The sequence below is a fragment of the Ictalurus punctatus genome, chromosome 10, assembly GCF_001660625.3.
Source record: "Ictalurus punctatus breed USDA103 chromosome 10, Coco_2.0, whole genome shotgun sequence".
Taxonomy (NCBI): Eukaryota; Metazoa; Chordata; class Actinopteri; order Siluriformes; family Ictaluridae; genus Ictalurus; species Ictalurus punctatus.
This window is the reverse complement of record NC_030425.2, coordinates 16,284,410-16,306,636: the sequence shown is the minus strand read 5'-3', so window position 1 is coordinate 16,306,636 and position 22,227 is coordinate 16,284,410. Positions and strand designations below refer to the sequence as shown.

General features: G+C 38.0%; 2 protein-coding genes across 6 annotated transcripts; both read right to left on the bottom strand.

The window, feature by feature from the left end:
* Positions 1-906: 906 nt before the first annotated feature.
* pak2b (p21 protein (Cdc42/Rac)-activated kinase 2b) lies at positions 907-14,585 on the bottom strand. 2 transcript variants are annotated; one of them, XM_047158032.2, is made up of 16 exons: positions 14,475-14,585; positions 14,252-14,371; positions 11,534-11,825; positions 10,563-10,669; positions 8,690-8,840; positions 8,394-8,425; positions 8,183-8,299; positions 7,262-7,394; positions 6,897-6,960; positions 6,767-6,815; positions 5,732-5,844; positions 5,467-5,584; positions 4,493-4,592; positions 3,324-3,520; positions 3,042-3,179; positions 907-2,227 (listed from the first exon to the last, which is right to left on the bottom strand). In XM_047158032.2, exons 3-16 carry the CDS (start codon positions 11,721-11,723, stop codon positions 2,141-2,143), a joined length of 1,596 nt encoding a protein of 531 aa, XP_047013988.1. In that variant the 5' UTR covers positions 11,724-11,825; positions 14,252-14,371; positions 14,475-14,585; the 3' UTR covers positions 907-2,140. The 2 variants fall into 2 exon arrangements, with proteins under 2 accessions (XP_047013988.1, XP_047013989.1); XM_047158033.2 differs by lacking the exons at positions 10,563-10,669; positions 11,534-11,825; positions 14,252-14,371; positions 14,475-14,585 and adding an exon at positions 9,002-9,124.
* A 923-nt stretch (positions 14,586-15,508) lies between these two features.
* Positions 15,509-22,142, bottom strand: pigx (phosphatidylinositol glycan anchor biosynthesis, class X). 4 transcript variants are annotated; one of them, XM_017478627.3, is made up of 6 exons: positions 22,018-22,142; positions 21,721-21,802; positions 20,223-20,289; positions 18,824-19,022; positions 17,649-17,749; positions 15,509-15,871 (listed from the first exon to the last, which is right to left on the bottom strand). In XM_017478627.3, the coding sequence occupies exons 1-6, from the start codon at positions 22,079-22,081 to the stop codon at positions 15,737-15,739; spliced, it is 648 nt and encodes a 215-aa protein (XP_017334116.1). In that variant the 5' UTR covers positions 22,082-22,142; the 3' UTR covers positions 15,509-15,736. The 4 variants fall into 4 exon arrangements, with proteins under 4 accessions (XP_017334116.1, XP_017334115.1, XP_017334117.1 ...); XM_017478626.2 differs by having other exon boundaries at positions 20,223-20,355; positions 22,018-22,141; XM_017478628.3 differs by lacking the exon at positions 22,018-22,142 and adding an exon at positions 21,998-22,017 and having other exon boundaries at positions 20,223-20,355.
* Positions 22,143-22,227: the final 85 nt, after the last annotated feature.

Below are 22,227 nucleotides of genomic sequence, written 5' to 3'. Positions count from 1 at the left end.
CTGTCCTTCAGAAGCTAAATAAGATATTTACATGTTTCCCAGAAGACAAAATAACAATTTACACCGATTCAAAATTTTACACTAGCTATATCTTAATGTATCTTGTTGCCTTCTTGAGAATCAGTGAATGTTTTCACATTATGTAATAGTTGTGTACGAGTCCCTCAGTTGTCCTCAGTGTGAAAAGATGGATCTCAGCATCATATAGTCACTGTTGGAAAGGTGTCAAATATGCAGAAGACACTGGAAAAGCAAAGAATGTGCAGGACCTGGAGGATTTATCTGAAGAACAGTGGGCAGTTTAACTGCTTAGGGCAATCAAGGGACTCATGAGCAACTATCACAAAACAAAAAACAGTTGTGGATCATCCAGGTAAGGACACACAGTATTAAGAATCAAGCATGTGTAAACTTTTGAACTGGTTCATTTGTGTAAATGAAGTTATGATGTATTGTGGACCATATGTAAACGTCTGTTATGTGAAATAGCTTCTTTAGGGCGGTATTGAATCACAGTATAGTATCTGATCATGCTTTAATTTGAGGGTATTTACATCTAAAACAGTTGAGGAATTACAACATTTTTGTGTGTCATACACACTTTAACACAGGTGCATCCAGCTACTGTAGGGTGTTCGTGATCTGGCCAACTGTTGTAAAGGGATTTTCATCATCAGGCAAAGGGTTCCTCGTGCATCCATCACAACTATTGCCTGTGGTTATTTGGTGTTTCTGAGCTCACCGACATGTTCGTTCTTTCTTTCTTTTTAAGAATGTATCAAATAGTGTATTTAGCCATGCCTAAACTCTGATGGGTTTGTTTTGATTTTTAAAAATGCTGTAATTTGTACATCGTTCAACTGATTTGCATGTATAAACAATGAAATTAAACCGGCAAGTCTGTCCTTCGAGCTTCTACTCATTATTTAATTTCAACCCCTATGTACTGTGGTAGACAACTTTAATTTAAAAAACAAACAAAAAAAAACAATACCTTCAACAATTGGATGCAGGCATGACTAAAATAAGGCTGCCACCACCAAAACTGCACATTTTCTATAATGAATCATCTTTGCTAACGATGATATAAAACTACACACCCTGAGCAGAAATTTGCAAAAATTGCCCGTGATTCATAATGATAATTTAGCAATTAACCCACACTGTATCTAGACAATAATTGACTGTATTTGCTCAAATATGGCACTTGATTGAGTACAAGTGAGTTTTAGGCAATTCATTTCAGATATCAGAAACCTGGAGCTGTTTGACAGCCTTTAAGGACATTTTTTTTTTTTTTTTAAAATTGCAGAATCGAGTTTGCATAAGCCATAAAAATATCCATTCTGGCACTTAACATGACAACTTCACAGTTGTAATCTTGTAATAAAATGTTAGTTACTACAAAAACACTCATTTATACAAACATGTAGTCTAAAATACTTGGTGGAGCAGTTATTGTGGTTCTTTAAAGTACACAACATATGCCATCTGTGTCATGAATGTTTACATGTTATTATAGAGTTCCGGAAACTGGTCAATTCTTACATCCGTTCATGGTTGAAGAGGCAATGACACCAGGTAACAAATCAAATCAAATCAAATCACCCAGTGATAATGCTGGTTTTCCTCATCCCAGCTACATTTTTAAGGAAAATGAGTTTTTAAAAAAAAAAAAAAAAAAAAAAAAAAAAAAAAAAAAAAAAAAAGGTCACAAGTTTTTGTAGCTTATTACTTTCTATAAAAATGAAATCACTAACAAAACATGTCAAGGACACTTTAAATACTTCTCCCCTTAAGGACAAAAATCTACTGCACAATAGTCGAGAAGAAAGGACACTGAGGAAAAAAAAACAAAAAAACACTGATGAAATACCGTGCAGTATAAAATATTATCGAAAAGGCTACAGTAGAACAGACGAGGAGACGAGACATTTAAGATGGCCCCCATCCCCACCCACCCACCCACCGACCGCCGAGAGGAATCCCACCAGTTTAAAAAGCGCCGCTGACATGCTTGTAGAAACTTTGTTTTAGCAATAATAGCTGGCCAGGTGGCACAGCGGCAAGAGACGTGGCACAGGAGTCAGAGTCCGTTCAACATGCTGGGTTTCTCAGCATGACTCATCCAGGAAGGATGCTAGCGGTTGTTCTTCATGGCATCCTTGGCAGCCAGAATGAGCGGTGTGAGACTGGACAGAGGCTTCGCCAACTTAAGGAAAGGATGCTAGGGGACGGGGTGGAGAAAACAGAGTCATCAAGTCAATGTTTAATGGTCATGCTACCATGCTTTTATCATAGATCAAAACAAGTAGTGTAACTTCAGCAGTTATGAGAAAGGTTATTAAAAGGTGAACTGTTAGTAGAAGTGATCAGCCAAACAAAAGCTTCTCATAAAGTAAAACAATGATTTGGCATGAACTCATTTAATGACTTCATTAGAAACATATGCATTATATAGCTAAAGTTTGTAGACACCTGACCATCACAACAGATAGTGTTTATTTAATTATAAAAAAAAAAAAAAAAAAAAAAAAAACCCACCTTACTCTAGCTCTTACAGCTCTACTCTGATCACTTTGCTTCTCTAGAACTCTATAAACTATAAATCTTGTATGGTAGCACTACTTGTATTGCTCTCCACTTGATATATCGCTTTGCTAGTATTTCCTCATTTGTAAGTCACTTTGGATAAAAGCGTCTGCTAAATGAACAAATGTAAGTGTAAAATGTAAACAGTTCGTCCCCAAACGGTTGCGACAAAGTTGGAATAGAAATGTCTTTATATGCTGTAGTATTACAATTTCCCTTTACTGGAACTAAGAGGCCCTGTTCCAGCATGACAATGTGACAAAGTGAGGTCCACAAAGTAAATCAGATATATATTTTTTTATCTAAGCAAACAAAATTTAGCGAGTTACTCAAAGCACCGTCCAGAAAATATGGTACATGTTGACATAATGAAACTCGTATACAAATAATGCTCAGTAAAATTTGTATTTAATTCCAGAAATTCAACACCATTACTCCATTTTCTTTACCTGTAAAAGGTCTTTACTGCTGCCCCTCTTTTCTACGTCCATTTCCAGACAGCGAGCTAAGAAATCACGAAAGATGGGTGACAGTTTCTCTGGACTCTGCAACTCTGGCGTTCCATTAGTAGCAATGAGGTAAAGTGCCTGCAAACAGGAAAAAAGGTAGGATAGGTGATGAATATAAAGCAGGCTTCGCAAAGGGTGTCTGAATGCATGGTTGTTTTTTTAAACACCTCTGTAAAGCCCTGTGTGTGAGGTTGGTAAAACAGGATAAAATCACAGACACACCCTCAGTGGATTCTCATTAAGGTATGGAGGCTCTCCTTCCACCATCTCAATAGCCATGATTCCAAGAGACCAGATGTCCACCTTTGGCCCATAAGCTTTGCGGGTAACAACCTCGGGGGCCATCCAATATGGCGTGCCCACCATTGTGCTCCTCTTGCTCTGCTCTGGTGTGATCTGGGCACAGAAACCGAAATCCGCTACACCATGCACAGGAGAAAAGAAATAAGAAGGAGGGGAGGAAAACAAGAGTGACTACTAATACCAGGAAAAGTGCTTGCACATTCTATATACAAAATCAGATTTTTCAGCAAAATCAGCACAAATCTGGAGCCAGTATAAATACATGCTAAAGGAAAGATGCACCTGAATTACTTGCATAATAATAATAATAATAATAAAAAATGATATTTAGCTTAGATTAAGATTGACTTAATAATAAAATTGAGTTTTTTGCTTAAGCTCCTTTCATCAACAGTTTCCTACTTTTCCAACAATGCCTTTCGACAACCTACTGATAGTAGAGCAGTGGGACTTAGCCTTCACTTCATCTCTACCTAAAGAGAGCGATGCAGTGGCACTTGAGTTTTTTAATCTGTCCAGCTCTCCTCAGCTCTCTCACCTCCACATCTGTATGCTCTCTTCAAATAGATCAGCTTCCAAAAGGTCCAACTTTCAAACTAATACCATAATCAACACCATCACCCTCGTAAACTCGGATAATTAGCTATCTGAGCAGAGTCTCTGCTTTAACTTGTCGCAAATCCTTCATATATCTGCATTGCATTCTGGAACGTTGTGGCTTTTGTCTACCCTAATTCTATGTTGAATATCTCATTAATACAGAGTTAATGCACAAAGAACATGACTGGAAAATGGTGAGTGAGGAAAAGAAGCTCTTCTTCTTCTGTTAAATAAACCTGGTCATTATCATTTGTGTGAGATCATTAAAAGCTTTCTGCTATCAAACACCAGTAATTGTGCTAGCAATAACACAGTCCACATGAGTCATCAAAGCAGGGCAGAACTTCTCATGGGGAAAAACAAATTAGCACTGGGCTCGCTAAGCACATCACAAATATTTCAATATAAACCCATTTAATGCATTTCAGGGTAGGGGTTTCCTATAAGTGGTGGTTTCCAAGTAGGGCCCTCTGTGTGCTCCGACATACTAAGTTTAACAGAGCCGTCCATTCCCAGCAGAACGTTGTCACTCTTGATGTCTCGATGAATGACCTGGTTGGCGTGAAGGAATTCTAGTGCTTGTAAACACTGCAAATAAATAAATAAATAAATAAATAAATAAAGGGATAAAAAATTAATCGCATAAAGCCTGGTTACAAACAGAAGTAAATAAAAATGTACAAAAATAAATAAACTAGTGTCTTCTAGCAAATATATAATAAAATATGCATGTTCATTTAAGGCTGCGTTTTAACAAAGAACAAGTGACCGAAGGTTTCTTTTCCAGCAAACTTGGATGTTTAGAAATCAGCCTAATTATTCGACAAAATTGTAGACTTTCATTTTACATTATTTTCTTGTTCCTTATAATAAGCGGCTTCTTATAAATGACACAACCCATAATGACTAAATGTTTGAAATCCCTTTAAGAGCACTAACAGAAGTATATTTAAAAAAAAAAAAAAAAAAACAAAAAAAAAACACAACAAGTGTGAAGATGCATAATACAGTAAATAAATGTAGTCAAAATGTCTATGCTAAAGAAATAATAATCACAAAGATGTGCATCATCTTGATCAGACTAAAAATACAAGACTGGTTTTGAGGTTGCTGAAAAACAGTATGGAATGTACGCAGAAAGTTTCTCAGAGGTGGCGGGCAAAAGAAAATGTATCATCAACGCTGCACATCTGGGTGGAAATAAAATATGACTAATAGTAAGGAATTTAATTGCTCCTAGTGTAGAACAACTGACACCTGAATCAGTCAGAACTGGTATCTGTGAATTTTGGTTCAGTCTTAGCAAAGACAGAAGTGTAATGATTTTGAAAATAGGTTGGTTAAACATTAACAAGTGTGCTGTTGGTACGCCCAACACTACTTCTGACACAACATATTCACTTAAGCAGCTAATCATCAAGCATTTCTTGAGACCACACAGGTGATTGGACATTTTCTATACCTCTCTGCAAACAGCGGCGATCTGAGCTTCGTCCATACACGTCTCAGTCACTACGTCGGTCAGTGAGCCACCAGCCAGGTACTCCATCACCACAAACAGCTCTTCCCCTACTAGAAAACTTCAGAACACACACAGTTCACATGGTTACATCGCAGAGTAACAGTACTCCGAATGAAATCATTACTGTGCTGTTAAAACCAAAGAAATCTACAACATGCAGCCAACGAATGTTAGTCTTCGATGTGACTAAAAAAAAGAAAGGCACCTGTCTAAGAAGTTCACAATGTTAGGGTTCTTCAGTTCCTTCATAACGAGAATTTCATTGATAATTAGCTCCTTCTTGGGTTGCTTTTGCAGGTTGATCTGCTTGATGGCCACCTACGGAAAGCAAGGAAAGGAACAAGCAATATGAACAACACTGTACTTTATAGATTACACTTAAAAAGCTGATGGGGTACCATTAGTCACATCTTTAACACAATTTATTACAGGTTCAGTGACAGAAAATTTCCATGCATCCATTTCCACTCTTAAATAAATCGTTATCATAAAAACGTAATTTGCACAATATACACCCTACAATAAATCTATTAGCCAAGACCAATTTGGCATCTGAAATTTTCTTCTTTAGTTTTGCACTGAACCTACAATGATAATGTGACCCAAAATTCTACATGGCAAAATTTTTGTAGGTGGAGGGCATGGTGGCATGGACACAGTAGGTAGCATTGCCAGCTCACAGCTCTAGGGTCCTCAGTTTAAGCAGGGGTCTGTGTAGTTTCTGTGCATGTTCTCCACGTGTTCGTGTAGGCTTTCTCTGGGTTCCCGGCTCTCTGTGCACCTCCCAAAATCATGTAGGTCAGCAGGCTGGATACAGTAAGTTGCCCCTCAGTGTGAATGTGTGTGTGGTGCCCAGTGATTGTCTGGCATTCCAGCTGGGGTGAATTACAATGCCTTGAGCTCAGTGTTCCTGGAATAGACTATGGCTCTACCATGACCCTGATCAGGATAATGCAGTTATGATGTGAGCAGGATAATGCAGCTTCATGTGAGCATTTATTTCTGGGATAAAGTCTGGGCGAGGTACACTTCCATTACATTTCTATAGCTTCACAGCAAAACAGGCACCAAACATACCTTGTCTGACTGACTATATTTAGGATAAGTGGGAAATTTGATGCTATTGTCACACCATTTATTTAATTAAAGCCATGTAACACTGTAAGAAAGCGACTACAACAGTTTAAATATTTTATGAATATCTAAAATAATATTTTCCAATGCCAACTATTTTTATTACCTCTTGTCCTGTAGCAACATCGATGGCCGTGAACACTGTCCCTGAAGCTCTGTGAAACAGGAAATGTGTTCATGCACATATTAGCCAACACATGATCTTATTGGCACTGAGGTCTAAGAACAAAGCTCACCCTTGTCCGATCTTCTCGTATCGCGTGTACTTCTTTTTAGGATCTCCAATACTGACTATGGTTCCTGCACACAACAAAACACAGACAAACGATAAGTCTTGTGACAAACTTGCAATAAATAGCCAAGAATCAAGGATTGTGTGGCAATTCAGAAAAGAACTTCTGAAGTGTTCTGAAGGCTCGCCCGGCTCTTTCTCCCCTGCCACGCCCACTCCCCCTCCCTTCTTCGCACAGCCATCCAAGCCAGTTGCATTTTTTTCAGTTGCATTTTTCAAAAACATTGAGAGGTAAACTTAAGCTGAAAGAAGGAGGGTTCATGACCCTTTAAATGTGTGTGAGGTGCACATATTTGTGTGCAGTCATACTCAATTTGTCCATGATCTCCTCATCAGACATCTTGCCCTTTTTGGGTCTTTGTTTGTCTGCAGCTTTGGATGCAACGTCCCCATCTGGAGAGACTGGTGCAGGGATGGGATCAATAACTGACCGAGTGTTCACCTGAAAGAGACAGATAGAATTGGGGACATTAGCAGAAATCTAGAGATTACCAGTCTTAATTACAAGTTGGTGACTCAAAATGCTACGAAACCTGACAGTATGTCACATTATAACCCAACACAACAGAATAAAGTCACAGTATCCACCACTGATGAAGTAGTTACGGGCACAATCTCTCTCTCACTCACACACACACACACACATAAGATGAAGACTTCAAATCACTTCTGTAAGTTGCTCTGGATAAGGGCGTCTGACAAATGCCATAAATTTATATAACTCTATAGGTGTCTATCAATTATTTACTATCCTTTTCCCCCTCACTGAGTGTATAGTAAATGATTCAATTTATGTTTCTAACGAAAAGACTTCATAATGTTCATTTGCATAAACTACTTCAGATTCCGAGATGATGAACGGCTCCAAATAAAACTGTGACTACCGTAATTTGGGTGTGGCAAAAACATGCTATAAGAAATTCAAGGTAAAAATATAAGAAAAATAAGAATTGTAGGCATATGAAAAACACTCACGGCTATTAGACGCACAAATTGTACATGGTGGTACCGATGTCATGACCTGAACTACTGAATGTTTACATGTAGAAAAAAATCCTTGCAGTAATACATGTATAAATGATGCTAATTATTCTCATAAGGTTACAATGTAAAATAGTCAAATAAAAGCATTGCTACTGGTGGATTTAATGTATGCTGTGATTTCAATAGATCACCTAAATCCATCTAATCAAGACACACCCATTTTCACTGTTTCCTGGCTTTTCTTACCCCCTTGGTGTGCTCTGGCCGCGGTGCCACAACAGGCGGTGGTGTCTCGTCATCGTCATCATCATCTTCAGCATTCTTGGTGTTTGGTGATGGCTTGTCTGTGCTCTTTTTAACAGGCTGTGTTTTAAAGACAAAATGTGGAATCAGCAGGTAACCCTTTGAAACAAAAAAAGATAAATATTTGAGGTTCTGGTGTCATTTCAAAATTTACCGAATGATCGGCCGAAGGAAATCCATCCTTCTCTAAACAAACATACAATGGGTAAGAGAAAACAAACAGAATAAGTCATTACTTGCGGTCAGAGAGTAATATGAAGAGATAAAGTGTTTGTAATGTATTTTCTTTCACTTAATAGTGCACCATGAACCCCTAGGGTCCTCCTGTTATGCTTTGCGTGTCTCACAATTTAAAGCCACGGCTCTTAAAATTAAGACAATGGTTATGTCAAAATAATATGTGCATAGACTGATTATGTTGGTAATCCACAGAAGAGGTGCAGAGCTCACCTGAAGAGAAGCTGAGGTACTTCTGCCTGCCTGTGTTTCCTGTGGAGTCATAGAACTTGAGGACATCTAGCACAGCTTGAGGGTTTTTCTTCTGTTCGGACTTGGTGATGTTCGAGGTCTGCAGTAATCGTGCCCACTGCTCTGGCATTCCCTACAGGACAAAAGCACAGGGGAGGACATTAAACCATGATTCTGACTACTTTGAGAAACAGATCAGCCCTGTGCTCCAACACCTCATTGATATACATAAAAATTGTTTTGGCTGTTATACTTTTTGATTAAATGAACAAAAGAGACCACAGTCCTACCCACCAGCTTGCAAATTGTCAGGTCACCCAGATAACGCTTGGGCGAAGTGAAAGTAACCATTTTTCATGTAAGATATCAAGTTCGAATCCCGTCATTGCCACAGCCATCCAGGGCCAGGAGTCCAAGTGAGTAAAATTGGCCATGCTCTCTGCATGGGAATAGAATACTCTCTCTCACCAGTCAATCACAGCAACTCAAGCCTAATTATTCCCTAGTCGTCGTCCCCAATTTGAAAAATGTGCCGTGTCGCTTCATGTCTAAATAAATAAATGCTTCTTTTAACAAGAGGTGAAATGAGATGTCAGTATCAGCATCAAACTGCCAGTAATGAATGAAATTTTGCGGTGCCACTCTGGGTGGCCAATCAGATGTCAGGGGTGGCACCAGACACCCCTGACATTTGAGTTCCCACCCCGGGCATGCCGCCAGTGCATTACAGGATTTTTCACAGAAACCAGGCTTTGGTAGACTTGGCCTGAGATCTGGAATATAGAATGATTAACACGTTTCACCTTATGGACTTAAGGCATTACATTCTTCTTCAGAAAAGACCGCTATCTCAATGACCACATGAATTCCCAGTTCTGGAAGTAGCAAAACACCCCCACAGTATTACCCATGCAGACTCCTCCTTGTTTGACTGTTAGAGGGTGCTCTTTCTCACACCACACATAACGTTGATCCATGTTCCTCAACAATTACAGTTTAGCCTCATTCAAATGCCTTGTTGTGTATTTAAGTAAATTTTACAATCTGCAGAGTGGAGCAAGGTGTTTGACTATGAAGGCCATGAGTATGCTTCTGTTCCAGCTTTCAAAAGTGGCATGACAGAAAAAATTTCAACTTATCATCAGGAGATTGCGAGATCAGTGGCATTAGCCACTTGTGGGTGTCTGTGTGCTCAGATAACGCTTTCTTCCTAGCGTGATACACAACATGAGCAGGAGTCATCAAAAACATGTGGCTGGCTGGCTTTATGTATCTTGGAGGCAGCACATGTTAGCCTTCACCCTCTACAATCGTTGGTTGTCATGCGATAGGGAAGAGTTGGCTGGATGGATGAGAATTGGCAGATGACTAAATTGAGGGGGGAAAAAAAGATCCCACAAAGGTCTGGCAGCTTTTTTCCTGGCAGGGTTGCTGCTACTCCATTACATTTAAGCCTTTGCTGTATTTTTTAGCCAGCTTGAAATTAATATGAATACGTGCATGGATGGGATTTGTACCTGCTTAACTAAAGCCACATTACTGTAGATTTCCAAAAGGGCTTAAAGTGTGTTTCCACAAAATTTTAAAATCACACTACAGACCAGCGAGTAAATAAAAACACAGACACTGAATGGGCATTAAATGTTTACGATGTGGATTAACTAAAAATTACATGCTATTCAATAAATTCATATGATATGTCCAATTTAGAATAAACAAGGCATGCAAATGAATGTTTGTACATATTCACAGTCTTCAGGGGTTAAATACTTTTGAGTACATGTACACTGCAGGTGGAACTAATAAAATGGAAAATTGGTGTACAACAAATAAAAAAAAAAGCTTTTCCTCTCACCGTGAACTCCCCAGTCACAGCATCAAAGCCCACATGGATGGTGTGCTCGAAACCTGAGGGAGAAGAGATTTCCGGCCGCTCCCTGTCCCTGTCTTTCCGCCTTCCACCTAAAAGACAGTTATAATAATTTTTTTTTAAATGGGATCAACTCACAATTATTTAAAATAACTTATTTTCTGTCTCACTAACACAACCTGGTTCAAAAACAAACTTCAGCGGATTACTCAAAACTTGAGATGTCTCTCAGAACTCTTTCAGCTGGCGCTTGAATATTTGCTTGTATTCATTTCCTAGATTAAGTATTTGGAAGCTTCGTCTTTACCTTCCTACTCCCTGTACGAGTAAACCAATGAAGTACTGGTTTAGCAATTTTATTCGCATCAATGTTAAACTGTCTCTCATACCAAAACCCAATAACATTAGTAATCAACAATGGTCTAGAAAAATACACAAGTATGCGATTTGAGACACAATGCTAGTTAGTAAAGTGAAGGTAGATGGACTGAATTCCTACACTAGTGCAGCATGTGAAGATTTAAATCTTGTAAAGATGTAAACGCGTACATTATTAATTTAAATGTTGCTTTTTAAAAGGTGGCATTTATAAATATTAGCACTCAAAATCCATCTTCAGTATTTCTAATATTAATTGGTAAAATAAATTAATACATTTGAAAATCAAGTGACTCCACCTGAGGTTTGGGATTCCCTGGCTTAGTATTTGTTTAGACTTGTATATTAATGACCTTCTGTGTAATAGAGGAAAAAAAGAGCAGCAGCAGTAATAACAACAACAATAATAAATAATTATTGTTCATATGCATGGCTGAGGTCAGTTCATCTGCACCATCACCAATATACACCATTAATATATCAAGCACACAGTGAGGAACATACTTTGCGTTTTCAAGAACAAGTATTCACACTCATATTTCTCTCTCTCACACACACACACACACACACACACACACCTTTCTCTGCCCCTGAGAAGATGGAGATGATTTTGCTGCGAGGTTTCCTCTCTTCAGGCACAGACGGTAAGGGCTTGGAGCTGTGATTTGCCAGCAGCGTGTAGTCTTTCCCGTCACTGCTGAAGATCGTGCTACTCATCCTTACAGGTGGAGCAGGTGGCTTATCCTCGTGGTCCATGTTATCACACATGGTTCAAGAGGAAAAGTAAAACAGCGAGGAAAAAAGAGGGAAGGGTGGACCGAATCAGATCAGGAGAAATGCAGAAGCAGATAAGAAGCAGAGAAATTGGAACTGGAGAAAAGGGTGAGTGAAAGGACACACACACACACACACACACACACACACACACACACACACACACACACACACAGAAGTTTAAAGAGGTGAGACATGCTCATGCACTACTCGTGTATCTTGAAAGCAGAATAAGCAACAAGAGGTGAGAGGACTCACTTCCTCCAAGCTGCCTCTAGACTCCTCAATATACAATCATCTACCAAACATTTCTAACCAACGTGTAAAATAATGTTCATTGTTTTCTAGTCTATATGCAGGATTACAAATAAAAAGAACCGTAATGTCCACTATTTTCTAAAATACAGTAAATCAGTAAAGAGATACTTGAGGTCCAACGACTATCAGCTTGTATTGGAGTCATTAGTTTTAACTCATTGTAATTTTTAAAAGAAGATACTCAGTATCAGTATTGGGCCGATACCAGCACAAAATGGTGGACAAGACGTCGGATCCTGTAACAAACAGCAAAGACTGGAATTGGATCCAATATTTCTGGAACTGGAAATGCTTAAAGAGACTTTTTTTCTTTTGTTAGGATGGACATTATTATATTTATACTTTATTATATTTCAAATGTAAATGATATTTGTATCAAAGAGTTTAACTGTGAAGTGCTTCAGTTAGAAAAGCAAATAAATAAATTTTAAAAAAGCTTAGCAGTTTTCAAAGAAAACAACTTTGGACGCATGTCAGTATCAGCCGATACTCAAGGTTCCAGTATCAGTATTGGGGAGAAAAAGTGCTCTCTTGCCATCTCTAGTCATTTCACATGAGCAAAGATTTTTAGCTGGTTTAACCTAATGGTCACAGAGGGATCAGATGTCATGTGGTCACATGCATTGATGAACAACTCCAAAAAAGGATCTCAGCGTGACTAAGACAAGGTACTTCTTTAAATCACATCAGAACCCATTTACACCTGTGCTATTTATAACAGGACCTTATTTATTTATCTGCAAGTACAGATCAGTACATTAAATGTGTATACAAACATTTTAATGGTAGGTGAAACATTTATCAAAACAAACATTTTTGGACATATAACTATGTCCTGTTAATTACACAGTTATACATACTTATAAGTTTATACCAATTTATACCAATATATGGGTAATTGTGGGCATGTCTATTTAAATGATCAGTGGCAAGAATACACACTGCAGACACAAACTGGTATTTATTAAAGAATCATTAAGAACATGTCATCGTTTTTATTCATTTAGAGATACATTCAAGTTTGTGGAATGCCTCCAAAGCAATTTCCTGTTAAGTTATAGAGCTATAAACAGTTGTAGCTTGTTATGTTACTGAGAAAGTACAAACTCCTCTGTACTGAAGACTTTCCCGTGGTGGGAAATTTACTGTTACAAAGCACTGACACTCAAAACTCTTTCCATAACTGTTAAATAAGTACGTCTTTTCTTATATGTTAAAAAAAATATTGTTAGTCTTAGATTATGTGATGTACCCACTGTACAAGTCCATGAGAATTAACTGTTACTATAGAAACAGTAACGTATTAGAACAAGCACATTAACAGAACAGGTTTGTTGGTAAACAAGACCTTTTAGCTGTAATCATGTTCGACGCACGTGACTCGAAGAGGGCTTTGTCTGAAGGCGCACTGTGATGATGTCACATGTCACGTCTTGGCCCAAATCTGCGGTAACTTTGAAAAATTGCAATCTCCTCCGAGTACTTCAGAGAGTTTGCTTGAATTTTGAGTTTATTTTTGTGATTGCAAAACCCCTGGAGGGACTGAGAGGTGGTATACGACTTTAAGACACTCAATTATCTTAAAGTAATAATCCACTACGGTGTGAGCCGCATCACAAAACCCTGCTGTTTATTTATTATTTCTATTCTGATACAACTCTAACCTCATCCAAGTGTCTTCATCAAATCTTTATTAACGCAAGTTTCTACATAAATTCACATGACCATTACGATTCAGTGAAAACGCTGATTAGCATATGACGTCATCTGGCGAGCTCTAGCGCCTTCTCAAGCATGCATGATCTACTTTCCCCTGAAGAAGTTGGCGACAGTGCTGATGAACACCGTGCAAACTCCGCTAACATGAACACTACACAGGGCTCAATGACCATTAGCGCTATGAGAACTAGTTACACTGTCTATTAGTGAGGCTAAATGAAGCGATTAGAATAAAGCAGTTTCACTCGGTGAGGTGTTTTTGTAAACTAGGCCAGCTAGCAAGCCAGAGACGGTAACTTTAGATCCGGAGGTGATAAACTGCTGCATTAGTAATAAGCTCGCTAACTAGCTAGCTAGCCTGTTAGCCTAACTCAAATGCTGGCTCTAAAATAAAACATGCTGGGGAAAATGCAAATATCAATGAGCTAATTTTAATAATACTGCTTTTAAATTTTAAGCAAATAAACTGTTAGTTAGCAACTCACCTGTGCAGCTCCACTCTGCAAACTTCCACGGAACTTGGCTAATAGGCAATCCAGACCTAAAGCAGCACCTCACTATTTCTCCACGAAAACAAGATTCTGCTCTCTTCTGGGCAGAAAAGTCTAAAAAAAAAAAAAAAATACCTGAAATCTTGACGGTTAAGAAATAAAATAGAAGCCAACTTTATACACGAAACACCGAGATAACTGGCGACTTTTCACCGACCCTTTGTGATCGGCACAAGGCGAGCGACGGGGAGGTGGTTTCCTAGACCCAGAGACTTTCCTCCCCGAGTCTCGGTTCCTACCTGCCCCAACCCTTCGATGCAGCCAGTCTTGAGTTCATTTTACTCCACCCGTATTTAAACAAAGTCCTGCTTCTTTGTTCGGATTGGCGAAGATATGAGGAATACAGGTTAATAGCCAATCCTAGTACAATCATACATAATTAATAGCCAATCATAGATCAGAAGGCGGGATTTGTCCAAATACGACTGGGGAAAATAATAACGAACCCTCACAACCGTTTCCGTTATTGAGGAATTCTGGGCAAACGCCAGACAAATTTAAAGACCTTCAAAACGAAGATAACAATTCAAGACAGGCTATGGATTAAAAATGCGAAAGAAATAAAACAATACATAGACAATAAAACAATACATTTAATTACATAAAATTAATTAAAAAAAAAATAAACCATGCAATAGATTTATTAAATTAAATACAAATGTAAAAAAAAAATGTGCTAAGCATTAATCAGCATTATTCATCTCTTAGCTTCAACTTTTTTCTGTTCTAAAAAAAAATACTCATATTCTGAGTAAGAGTCATGCTCCAAATACTTTATTATTATTATTATTATTATTATTATTATTATTATTATTAATAATAATAATAATATTAATAATAATAATAAATCTTATTGTTATTAATTAAATGCCTTTTAAACTTCCAAAGTGTTTTTATGTATTAAAGATTAAACCATATTTATAGCCAGAGGACATTAATAAAATAATCTAATAAGATTTTTTTTAATGAAATATAAAGACCAATTATATATTCAGTCTTATTCTGAATGATCACATTTAAGTTATTTGAGGTGTTCCCGTTACCTGGGCTTTCTTCTTTAAGTAATATATTCCAAGGCACGAAAAAACTAAATGGTGTTTCCTCATACAGAACAATAAAACATTTTTTGACATGTGGACAAACATTACATTTTTATGCATTATGCATTTGGGTAGGAAACATACAAAAGCATTAGGTAGTGGAACATTTTAATGAAAAAAATACAACATATACAGGTCAGACAGAAGAACAGAAGGATATAGAATACTTATTGAACATAAATAATATTCTCTTAAATCCAGGAGGGTAAAAAGTCTTTCCCACAAACAGTGCTCCTTTATGTTGAACCTAGGCTTGTAACTGTACAGGTGCACAGGCGAAAATGACACCTTTTCACTTCTGACTATTAGAGTTTCAGTTTCAGAAGATGCCATGTTTCCAGACAGCCCTGAAGAGAAAAGCACTACACAGCAGAGACACCAGTGTTGTTACAGCACACACTGGGATGATCAGAGAGGAATCACCCACTGGAAGCTTGACGCTCACACTTGGCACCTATGAGGGAGGAATCAGACAAGAAGTAATGATGCTGTACTCGACTAACAGTTGTAACTTGTCATTTCTATCCACTGACTAGGAAAACCCAAAGCAAAAATACTTCAACTCTAAATTCTTACTCATGATCTTGGGATGGTCTCCTCAACCCCGAGTTCAACAAGTGATATCCAATCAACATGGCTGCTCACAGCATTAACAGTAAACAAAGTAGCACTTTTTTTACCCTTTAATGAGTCATTTTATATATAGACTAGTATTTATTTTACATGACATCAACATGGTGACATATTTGCTTGTTAAAGCTGTAACACTGACTATACAGTTTGCTGTTTTGAGGAGGAAAGTATACATAATCCTAACAGTTAGCTGGCTAGATTGTTGCTAACAAAAGACGAACATGGAGGCGTCTATTTTTCCCCCCACTTGGTAGCTTGAGCTCCAGGTTGAAAATGACATCATTCCGAGCTCCGTCTTCCTACTGCTGAGCTAAGCCAAACACAGCATAAGACACCTTTTATTCAAAGGTATAGTTAATGATTTTAGATGGCGTTTGCTTAAGCTACTATTTTCTCTAAAGCTACGCTGTCAAAATATACATGCATGCTAACTAGGTTGCATATGAATGGCGGCAGAAGAGGAGGAGCTTTTTGAATTTACAGGCAACATGACTGACATCCAACTTGAGGCACCTCCTTGTCTCGATTGGCTGATGGTGGTGGTCCACATGGTTTGTTTGTTTGTTTTTTTACTTCCAGTTAGGGCACTTTCACACCCATTAGTCCATCATGTCTGAATTAGGAGACTTCTTTTTGCATCAGACGGTCTGTTCTTGGGCTGAATTTGCTGGGACGGCCAGTCCTGGACTAATTGGCAGTTGTTTGAAATCTGCGCCATTTGTAGATGATTTTCCCTACAGTGGAATGATGTATTTCAAATAATTTGGAGATCTTTTTAAATCCCTTGCCAGACTCATGGGCATCCACAACCTTTTTTTCTGAAGGCCTTACAACACTCTTTAGATCTTGGCATGATGATACCACACACCTCAATGGCAAAGGGAACACCAGACACTAGATATGAGAGAGGTATAAATAACACAGGTTCCACCTGCACTCACTAAGCAGGGTCTCATCACTGGCACCCAATCTTCAACACCTATTTCTAATTTTATGGATTTGAAGGTGTGAAACTTCTTTTTCCATGTGATTGATCAGGTTTTTGCTAATTTAAATTGGGAATATTACTACAAAAGGTCAATTTTATGTGTTATTTGATCAAGATGATCACCTTTATTAATAGGCACTGTTTCAAAGAGGATCAAATGTCTGCTTGTCTAAATATGTCAAAAGAGGCAACAATAAAATAAAAAATAATTAAAAAACAATATATATATCCCCCCCCCCCCCCCCAATGTCTGTATGTGTACACGAGCTCAAATGCCATCCATCCATCCATTTTCTGTAATGTTTATCCTACACAGAGTCATGGGGAGCCTGGAGTCTATCCTAGGGGACTCAGGGCACAAGGGAGAGGACCAATCCATTGCAGGGCATAATTGTGCCCATCATTTCCAATGAAGCAGATGTGTGCAGAATACTAAATCATAATATATTTTGCTTTGAAACAGACCCAAATCACGACATACTGAAATCAGTGAATCACTGCTTTTAATAGATCTTACAAACATCAGATCATTCATGCGCATCATATTGTCTCGGAAGGAGACATACACCCCTAAAGATCAGTGTTGTTTCCTCAAGAACTCTCTTATTACCTGTAATCCATGGACCTCCAGCCATGAGCACAAAGTCTGGTTCTGAACTGTGCAAGGAGCATCAACCACTCTGTGAGGTATTCCAGGGTTTACAGTGTCACCTAGCACAGAAAGGACAGATATATTATTTGTAATGCAGAGCTAAATGTCGAAATGTCCACTGCACGCGCCATGAATACCTCCCTCCACTCCCTTCTCCAGAGCCTCGTTGCTTCGGGGATGTCTGTCTACAATCAGTGTCTCCAGGATTTTACTATCGCAAAAATGTAATGCAAAAATCAAGTGAACTCCACAATATTCGAAGGAGCTTTAGATTTTTCAAAATTAGTGCAGATTTCCACAGATTTGGGCCAAGACATGTCATGTGACGTCATCCTGACATGCATTTAGCCAAAGCCCTCTTTCATTCACATGCATCAAACAGGAGTACAGCTAAAAGGTCTCGTTTACCAACAAACATTACTGCAAAAGATCATGCAAAACAATTTAGTGCAATTGTAATTTAGTAGTAGTTTTCCACAAAAAAGCTAAAAAAAAAATAAATAAATTTAAAAAAAAGAAAAAAAACTCTGCATGTTGCATCACAAATTTTGATTAAAGCCCCTGCAAAATCAAGCATTTTTGGCCACAACAATCACAAAAAAAATTTCAGCAAAGTCCTGTACGAACTGTACGCAGGACGTGAACGAATAATGAAATCAGATAATTTGTCTTCTTGTTCAAGTAGGCTACTCTTTTAAACTAGTTCTAAAAAGGCAAGGAGTTAAATATTTTATGAAACTAAAATATCCCTTATTGATATTTGTCTATTTATAGCATTATCCAGTGACTTGCATTCCTACTCAAATGTGCTGAAAAAAATGAAGTACTCGTGTATGAATACCGAGATGAAGAGAAAAGAGGAGGGTTGTGACCATTATTCATTTTTTGTCATCCAGATGGAACTATACAGTCTGTAAGCAGTACAACGCAAAATGATGCAATTGCATACGGTGTCTTTTGTCCAATTTGTCACTGTTACATGTAATTTGCATAAAGCCCAGTTTCCACAACACCTCTCATATTTTTTTCACTTCAACCATTAGAAATGAACCGGAGGAAAATTACAGTTATCAAATTTGCCTGCAGTGGACACATACCATAAGAATTTCTATCAGTGTTTTGTTTTCACCCACAGTGTTCTGAACGAAGCAGTAGTCTTGGTGGTTCGATGACTACTCGTTCCCATCCTCCTGAACTGGATGCCTTGTGGTACCGGCCATGGACAGGAACTGCTGCCTGTAGAGGCTCAGGAGGACTGAGAAATACCAGTGCAGAGAAAGCAGAAGAAACGTGGGCCGGGGCCTCGAGATCTAAAGCTGAATCAAGAAGCACCTGTCACATACAGACATATCTATTAATTATGCATGCTGATTTCCTTTTATGTTCCATTCAAACTGTTGGAGAGAAATAAAAATTGGTGTAAAGCCTTAGAGAGTATTCTGTTTTTTTTTTTTTTTTTTTTTTAAACCTTTTTAGTCTTGTGGACACAATATGCTGTACTGAATAGCTGCTGACATTCACATGTGTATGCCAGAATCCTCATTTGAGGTAAACTGGCTGGGGCTAATACTGAACAGTGAACAGTGGATAACTTCAACAATATAGACTTCATGTGAAAACCTTTGCATTTTTTGACAATGTAGTACATGAATATAGAAGGGATTTATTTATTTACAATCACACTATCTGGTGTCATCCAGATGAGGATGCGCTCCCTTTTGAGTCTGGTTCCTCTTGAGGTTTCTTCCTCATATCATCCACCGTTGCCTCTGGCTTGCTCATCAGGAATAAATTCATACATTTAAAATTTATATCCTGAATGCATTTATTTCTGTAAAGCTGCTTTGTTACAATGTCCAAGTTCTATACAAATAAAAAACGAATTGAACTGAATATTGGTTAAAGCTTTCATAAGCTTCATCTTCACTAATCACGTTGCTTCTAGCAAAACTATACCTAGTAAGTATGCTAACTCTATAACTGGACAGGTCAATACATGGCATTCTGCTTGAGAGGCAAAGGAAGTTGGAAGTCTTGAATAGAAGATGTCAATCAAAACATGCTCATTAGAATATTAGGGAGGGCCACACCCACATTCTGCTGGTGTTTCTATCTTTTTTGTTTTATTTCAACTTTGTATAACACTAAGGCTTGGTGTTATAAAACCATTTTTAACATTTTACACATACTCCCTGGGACGTTAACATCCCTGTCATTGCATTTATTTCATAAATGACAAATTAAAGCATTCTGCATATGTATTCCCAATAATCAGAACAACATTACATAACATCACACAACAGTGCTATGCTATAGAGCAAAGCTTCCCAATAGTGTCCCTTGTTTAGCTGTGTTCCAGGTTTGAACACACCTGAGATAGGTAATCATTGCACCACAGACTTTATCAATTGGCTCATGTGTGTCTGAAGCTGTAACAGAATAAAAAACAGCGACTGACAGGAAGTTCATAAACATTGGATTAATTGTCTCTGCACTCTGACAAATTAAAAAAAGATTATAAACCATTATCACCTGTAATCCCATTTCCTCCCTCAGATCTGCAAGCTGATACTGATCCATGTAAACTCCATTAGGCAATCTGTGAAGAAGCAGAGTCTTGACAGGATGTGATGTAGGCTCATGTCGAACCTCATAAACAAGGTCTCTGAAAAATGCAGAGTAATACTTCTGTAATCCAATAATTTCCACAAGGATCAGTTAAATATGCTTTCCGCCTGTCTATCAAACAGATAAACAGTCTAATAATATAGTACTGATCTCATGATAATTATATCACAATACATTATCATCATGATATCACATGTATCGTCAGTACTGTTAAAACACCGACCACCAACCCTACTGACACTCACTGTAACGACTAGCTGATTGTTTGCTTACATGCTTTTAGTTTCCCCACATTTCTGTGTTAAATGATGTATTGTGTATTGTGAAAATGCCTTCACAGACAGACAATGCAATCAGTTTTATGACACAGCAAATGTTGTGGGTGGGACGTTGATGCATTGGGCTACAGTGCCATCTCACATCTCTATGGTCCCCTGTTAGAGCACGCGTTAATGTCTGTGTGGAGTTTCACATGTCCATGTGGGTTTCTTCCGGGTTCTCCACTTTTCTCCCATTTACCAAAAACATGCCAGTAGGTGGACTGTTGACTTTTCATGTGAAAACTGCAATCAATTTCCTGGTTACACAATTTCACTTTCTGACCCCGTATTACACATTTGTAGAAAGGATTGATTGATTGATTGAGATTATATATATATATATATATATATATATATATATATATATATATATATATATATATATATATATAGGCACTATCGGTTGTCACCCAGATGAGGATGGGTTCCCTTTTGAGTCTGGTGCCTCTCAAGATTTCTTCCTCATATCATCACAAGGAATTTTTCCTTGCCACCGTCACCTCTGGCTTGCTCAGTAGGGATAAATTCATACATTTAAAATGTATATCCTGAATTTATAGATTTCTGTAAAGCTGCTTTGGGACAATGTCCACTGTTAAAAGCACTATACAAATCAACTGAATTGAATTGAATAAAATTGCCGTAGGTGTGAATAAGTGCTTGTGGGACACTGTGATGGACTGGTGTCCCATTCAGAGTGTTTTCCCACAGCGTTCCCAGGATAAGCTATGGATCCACCGCAACCCTGACCAGGATAAAGGGCTTACTGAAGATGGGCAGACGGACAGATGAATGAATGACTGACTGAAAATATATGTTGTGTTCACTTATGCCTTTTTCTTACTTACATGTTTCAATGTTAAATCATTTTTAAACTGAAAGTGGAACAAAAAAAAAAACCCCTGAAATTTATGTTTAAACTCAATCTATAACGTACATTGAACATAAAACAGAGATAATCAAATGAAAACATCCTTGTTTCCCAATGGAAGAAGTTAATAAATAGAATAGTAACAGAACACAGCTGAAATATTTCCTATAACTTTGATGACAGACTTCACGTCACCTGTCGCGTTGTTTACCTGTGGAAGCCTTGTTTAGTAAGCTTCATCGACATGACCACTGACTCAAGCCAGGAGGACGTAAAACCACAACCGACACCATCTGAAACAAACAGGGAAAACAATCAAATAAGAACCTGAGCAACAAAGGGTACTTTAACTCGGGAAGCAAAATAAACCAACCAGCTAGCTGTAACACTACGGTGGACAACAACGTGGGTTTTTTTGTTTGTTTGTACGTTTGTTTTGAGATATTTGTCTTACACTTTTTTAAAATTTTCTTTCTATCATAACTTACACCTGTAACAAGGTCGTTACCTTCCTGTGAAGCTCCAGAAAATATAAAACATAACCCAATTACTACAAAATATAAACTGAGCATGGTCGACTCATGTCATTGGCACTGGGTGAATCCCTAATTCTTACATGGTCCCTATACAGGCGCACTAAATAGGCTCCAACTACATGCAATGCATATTTAGGGAAGACAGATTTGCGATGCACAAGGTATAAATTGCATTAGCCGAC